Raw genomic sequence first — 7,174 nt, forward strand, 5'->3', positions numbered from 1 at the left:
GAGGCTACAACCTCATTGTAAATATTTTTTGCCTTCCTTTTAATAGAATTAGCTTTTATAGAGAAAAAAAAAAATATAACTCTAATGAAAATTATTGATAAATAAATTAAAATTTTAGAAATTAGTTACCAGTCTACCCACTTAATCCCATAATTAATTCTACTTGTTTTTATATCACTGTACCTTTTTAGTCTATCAAAATGAAAAATTATTGTTTATTTAAACTCGTCAACAAGTCAAGCACAACACCATGCCACTGGTCCTAAGCGTCATGTCAGCTACAAAACTGTTTCTATTATGTACGTAAATGGTGGCCATAATAATGACTGTCTAACACTCACCTCATCGAAACAGTAGACGCCCTGACAGTTTTGATGAGCCGAGACGCAGGAACTAACTGAACAACAGCTCGGTCATAATTCGTATCATAATGTATTTATTTTTCCAAAAACATTTGAATTTCTACTGAAAATCTAACGAAAGAAAAATCCAAAAGCTGCGCTTGATATTGACGACAGTTGCCTACACAGGCGAAAGCATAATGGGAAATCACATCGACAGTTTCTTACCTTGATGGAATACAGGAAATACAAAGAGGTCCAAGGAGAATTAATATAGAAAATTAATATGGGGTTAATAAAAGGAATTAATACAGGAATTAAAAGGACGGTGATGATTAAATATATATGGTGGATAGAAATTTAGATGGCAGATTTTGAAAATATTTTGAAATTGGATAAACTGAACGAGTCAATATTTTCCATATTTCCTAAATTTATAATAATAGATATAAAAAAAAATCCAAAATTTATAATAATAGATATAAAAATATTTTTAAATATTAATAATAGATAAACTATGTTTTTAAATATTAAATAATAAATATAAATTAAATATTTTTAAATATAAAAATAATAATAGATATTTTAATTTTTTATATTAATAATTTTTTAAGTTGATTTATTCAAGAAATCATTTTATACCATAGTTACTAAGTTCAAGTTGGAATTGAAATTCATTTAATACAGAGAAAATTCTGAAATATACATTTTATAGCTACTGGAAAAAAAAATTGTTTTTTTAATATTAAAATTTTTTGCTCTATTTTAATCTTATTAGTCTTAAGTATACATTTTATAGCTACTGGAAAAAAATTGTTTTTTTCAATATTAAAAAATTTTGCTCTATTTTAGACTTATTGATCCTAGATAAACAATTTTCTCTCTTTAATATGCAGCCTGAAACATTTATTAATGCTAATTATACAAAATTGTTATTTTTATATTCTAATAATATATAAATCTACCTAAATAACACAAAGTTGTATCCTTTCGACTAAATTAACACCTTCCGCCTCACATCAAACTTACGTACTTTTCCACTCCATTGATTCTCTCAGATTAGCCAGTAAAATTCTCTCAAATTCACAAATATAAAAATAAAAATAAAAATAAAAATAAAAATAGGTTCATATATATTAATAAAACATATAAATATATTCATATTCCTTGATAAATAACTTTAGCCTTAGTTTAAAATTATCATAAAAATTAAATTAAAAAATATATATTTTATAACCACATATAAATTAATTATGCATTTGATGGTCTCATGAAAACTCAATAAACTTTAAAAACTGAAAAATCTAAATGCTCAATAGCGTTAGGCCAATCGAATACACTGCCAAATATACTCTTCAATCGAATACACTGCACTGTGAACGGTGGACGATTACGATGTGACTGGTGACATGCTGCAAAATATTTTGGCTTTGCAATCTAGTTGTCTTCGTCATCGTTAATACTAGTAAAATTGCCGACAGACCAATGGATTGGACTTTTAATTTATATTAATAGATATAAAAATACTTGTAAAAATAAAATTGCCCGATAGTATACTGAACTTCAGTTAATTACATATCTCCAAAATATTCCAAAATTGAATTACTTCTTGAAGAATTAATTAAAACCAAATTCTAAGTCTGAATTCGTACTTCGACAAATACACATTATACCACTAGCCATTGCGTGTAATACGCCCGTCACCTTTGCTTGAGCAGCCGAGATTCGATCTCGCGACCTTCTATCGAGGCATGGCCAGCAGCATGAGCATTCGAATTTGAATAGTAGTCGGTCAATGCCTGCATGGCCCGAACCTGCATTTTAAGCGCGACGATGTACTCCGCAGCTTCTTTTAGAAAAATGGCCGTGCCGAGTCTGCGGCTTCCCGGCACGAGCCTCCTGAGGATCTGCATACGAGAAACGACGGTGCCTCCTGCTTCTTCATCGCAATTACCAGGTGACCGTATGCCTGTGATCACCTGCAGGCCAGGGTTTGCTCTAGTCATCTGTCTGCCAGAATTGTTACAAGCAGCGTTTGGCTTGTAGGGTCTGGCTTTGGCAGACAGCGATCTCCTTTTTCCCTAGGAATTCCATCTGGACTTAACCACTTGCAGTCGGCGGTGCGCTTTGTTATGCCTGAAAATATATTTACAAATAATTTTCCTGCTCCATGCACTTCGACCCCTTGACGTCATGGCCAATGACAGATCCGCCGAAGATTTCATGGTTCGACTTCGGGCGTTGAGGTTCGTCTCGCATTCGACTTTCTGACGGCGCAGCAACGCCACCAGGCGGCTCAAATATATCTGTTGGAAAGCGGCTGTCCATGCCCCTTCTTGCCCACGTCCAGACGGCTGTTCCATATTATGAGCAGCTCGGGAAACTACGAAACTTTAGCAACAAAACATAACGGAACCAAATTTTCCGTAACTTCTAATGTTCCTAAGCAAACGGAACGCAGGAGAGAGATGCACAGACTTGTGCTCAGCTCCTCCCGGGCTTTAAAGAGCCAAGCGTCGTGAATTCCTCTGGATATGCATGTGCCTATGGGGAGCAGGCAGGTCCCGTTCTATGTTCTTCCAATAGTGGTACTCAGTTTCCAGTAGAATTGCACGTAAAGTCATCTGAGTCGTCCCATCATCTCGCCGGAAAGATTCAGCGGGTGTCACGGCGTGAATCTTGCGCAACGCACATGCACCCACCTTTCCTTATCCGCATTCCTTATGCACCTTTATTGTTTTCAACGGCTAGTCGTCGTGGTCTGCGAATTTCAAAAGTGAACACTCCGTTACATTGCAAAATGTTTTATTATGACAAAAAAGGTTGTTAGACCATGTTACATATTGTGGATTTTTTTATATTTTTTATCTTTTTTTTTCTTCTTCCGAATGCGTTTATTTATTCAATGTTTTTAAAAATTTTGAGATGGTGTATTTTTATTATTTAAAATGTGATTTAATTGTAAAAATAGATTTAGTTTTTTTAAAAACGTTGTAATAGATAGATTAAGAATTTGGATCTGGAATATGTTTTAACACTAAAGAATAAGAATAGTAATCAATAATGATTATTTCCCCTCTTGATTTAATAATAATAACTATCCTCACTAATTTAACAACTAATTTACCTTAAATTTCCCTACTATTTAATATATATATCATACAAACTCAAACTAACCATTTAAAAAAATCCCACCAACAAAATCAATCATAAAACATTAGATAAACCTAAAAAGTTTCACATTCCAACCCAAGGACTCGTGGTAAACTACCAACAACTAATTTTCTATGTACCTATTGAGGAAAGGATCTTGAACGTTAAGTTATTGACTTTCCTTCCAATGGTCAGAATGATATGTCACGTCGGTGGTTTTGAATGAGGGTAATTTTGTTTTTTAAGGTATAATTAAAAATTATGTTTTATTAAATTTATAGTTAAAGTTAATCTAGAGTTTTTAATATATATATTTTTTTTTAAATTTGGCATTAGTGAAGTTATATCATGACTATATTCACAAAAATAATACTCAAATAAATAAAATGAGAAGAGAACCAATAACTTAAAATCGTCTATTCAAAAATAAATTTTATTAATTAAATTCAATAAGTTTTTTTAATTTTTATTCAGTTTTATCAATTAAATGAGTAGTTCTTTATATTAATAAATTTAATCATTATATCAAATATGTTTAAATAAACTTGGGTTTTCTAAATTTATCCCAAAAAAATATAATTTGAAAAATATTAAAATAAAATTATATTAACATTTATATAAAAAATATATTAAATAATATAAAAGATAAATAATAAGAATGTAATAAAACGTATATAATAAATACTTAATACATAACACTATAATATATTTAATTTATCAAATTTAAATGAAAAATCGTTCAAACTTTAATTGGATATATTGTATTAAAAAATATTTTTTAGATTATATATATATATATATATATATAAAACTTAGATCTATTTCAATTCCGAATTTATTAAGTGGGATTAAATCTTTCTAGGCGTAAAGCAAGTTTTGCACTAAGAAAGAACGTTTATACTTCGAGATATTTGATCCCTTTAGGGACTTGATATATCCAAGGTTAAGATGGATCTAAGTTGGTTCGAGCTATGCGGAGTCACACAAAATTTGTTGGATATCTAAGTAATATGATCATTTTATTTTAAGTGAGAGTATTAATAAGTAAAATGATAAAATAAAAATTTTCAAATTTTCAATCAAATCTCTTAAGATGCAATTTTGGATGAAAATATATTTGATCACTCTCAATCCTTGGTAGATCTGGAATTAAGATGGGTATAGGTTGGTATATATATATATATATATATATATATATTGACATTAAAATATTTTATTTATAATCCATGTTCTCCACATCAAAATGTTAAAACATGTCACTCATATTTTTTTTTATATGCGTGCATTTAATTATTTTAATTATTTTTTTTGAAAATATAACTATTCAAATCCTTATTAAGAATTAAAGGAATTATAAAAAAACATTAATGGAATAATAATTCTGTCAATTCTGTCTCTCTATATATATGTTTCATATTTAAAAAAATTACTTAATCTATGTATTAAAATATTTTTTTACAACCCACATTAAACTTTTCTTTGTTGTTGATACCTTTAAAATCTCCTATATCAACTCCATATTAAAAATGAAATAAATGTAGAAATTAATGTGTAGATTTGAAACTGCTTATGAAATTTACTAGATCACAAGACTCGAAGCTACTCTATTGATCCACGAAAGTTAATTTACCATATAGAACACACATCATAGACATAAAAAAGGATACCTCACACATGCACATATATTTATCTAGTGGAAGGCAACTTCTTAAAACCCCTTCCTATCTTTATTGCATTAATCATGGAATAGAGATGAAATACATATTCTTTCTTAACCTTGGGCACACCCTGCAAGTGATTAGTATATTCCTCTGCATGACTGAATGTCCCTAGCCAACACTTAGCCAATATTCAAGCACTCCATGCTCCTATTTCCTTGTGTCATTCCTCTAGGAAATTGGCCCCTATTATTTAGGATTTTCCCACTATTGAATTGTGCAATTCCAATTGCTTAGGTCCTTCCACTAATTGCATGCGTCACATTTACACATTGGAACATGTTACAAATGATAGTGCATTGCCTTGTAATCTCCATCTCAACTTGGTAACTCGAATTCTCTACATTCAACAATTATTTTGGGCTGATTGATCATTGAATGTGGTTGAAGTTCTACTTCCACAGCTTGACCCCGACTAGTTCTTCTGACAATTAGAACAAGTCTAACTCAAAATAACTCAAATTAACTTAAATAGACTGCTAAAAATTAGCAATCAATCACATTGAACTAAACTCAATCTCCCAAACTTGAATTAACTGATTTAATTGAGTGAAAAGTGTCTTGTCACCTTAGTTAACTACCTCCAAGATTTCTGCTGAAATAGAAATTCAATTTTTTCTCTAGTTTGACCAAGGCAAAGTCAAATTAAGATTTTCTTGTTGCATTTTCAACACTCCCTCTTAGCAAGAAAGGGATTATCAACCACCCCTATCATGTATATGTGGAACTCAAACTTCCCTCTTGACAAGGCCTTTGTCAAAATATCAGCATCTTGTTCCTTTGTTGGAATGTACTGCAACAACATAATCTGCCTTTGGACACAATCTCACAGATGGAGATACTAGATATTAATATGCTTGGATTGATCATAAAAAATAATATTTTTAAAGAGTTTGATGCAACTCTGATTATCACAGTAGATCATAATTGGATCCATCATCTCACCATTCTAGCCAACAAGTATAGTTCTCATCCATATTGCCTCACATGTTGCTTGAATTGCATCCATGTATTTTGCTTCTACCAAGCTGAGTGCCATAGATATTTGCTTCCTACTGTACCAAGAAACTATTGCGGACACAACACTGAAAATTCCACCTGACGTACTCTTTCAGACTCATGGACTTCCTGCCCAATCTACATTTGTGAAGCCACAAAGCTTCACTCCCTTTGTTCATTTTTTCATTAGTCCAAACTAGGTGGTGCCTCTGAGGTACCGTAGAACATGATTAGTTACACTCAAAAATAGTTTGGTTGGCCTAACCATGGCTTGGCTCAACTGGTTTACTGAAAAACACATATCCAGTTTTGTCTTCACAAGGTACATGAGTGAACCCACCAACTGTCGTTAAATAATAGCATCCACTTCCTCACCTGAAGTGGCATCCTCTTTCCTCTTGTTGGTTGCTAGAGGAGTCTCCATGGGCTTGCACCTATCCATGCGAAACTTCTGAAGTATCTCGTTGGCATACTTGCTCTGAGAGACAAATAGTTCCCCATCACCTTGCCATACTTCCAATCTGAGGAAGTAGTGTATCTGACCCATGTCTTTCATCTCAAACTCTCTTGCAAGGTCCTCCTTGTAGGATTTGATCAACTGCTTGTCACCAATCAGAATAATGTCACCAACATATAATATAATAATCAACAATTTACCTTCTACCAAAATATAATAAACATTGGCATCCGCTTCACTTTTGGTGAAGCCCAAATCGCTGAGATAGCTATCCATCTTGGTGTACCAAGCACAAAGCTCTTTCTTGAGACCATACAATACTCGCTTGCGTCTGCATAATTTAGACTCTCGATCCAAATTCTCAAAGCCTTCTAGTTTCTCAATATACACCTCCTCCTCAATAACTCCATTGAGGGATGTTGTTTTTCACATCCATTTGGTGGATCTTCCACCCCATCTATGAAGACATAGCAAGGATTTATCTGATGAATGATTACCTTGCTACA

At 32.0% G+C, this 7,174-nt stretch overlaps 1 protein-coding gene across 1 annotated transcript; it reads right to left on the bottom strand.

The window, feature by feature from the left end:
• Positions 1 to 2,041: 2,041 nt before the first annotated feature.
• On the bottom strand, positions 2,042 to 2,704 carry LOC149231185 (transcription factor bHLH149-like). The gene is made up of 2 exons (XM_089381569.1): positions 2,450 to 2,704; positions 2,042 to 2,320 (listed from the first exon to the last, which is right to left on the bottom strand). Exons 1-2 carry the CDS (start codon positions 2,702 to 2,704, stop codon positions 2,042 to 2,044), a joined length of 534 nt encoding a protein of 177 aa, XP_089237695.1.
• Positions 2,705 to 7,174: the final 4,470 nt, after the last annotated feature.

The sequence above is a fragment of the Pinus tabuliformis genome, chromosome J (assembly GCF_031772625.1).
Source record: "Pinus tabuliformis cultivar Carrire ecotype Pingquan chromosome J, CPIR1, whole genome shotgun sequence".
NCBI classification, from domain to species: Eukaryota; Viridiplantae; Streptophyta; class Pinopsida; order Pinales; family Pinaceae; genus Pinus; species Pinus tabuliformis.

Coding starts and splice junctions, on each gene's coding strand:
- LOC149231185 (XM_089381569.1), bottom strand. CDS start 2,704: ATGGAACAGCCGTCTGGACGTGGGCAAGAAGGGGCATGGACAGCCGCT. Junction 2,321..2,449: donor AAGCGCACCGCCGACTGCAA/GTGGTTAAGTCC, acceptor CCTGGCCTGCAG/GTGATCACAGGCATACGGTC.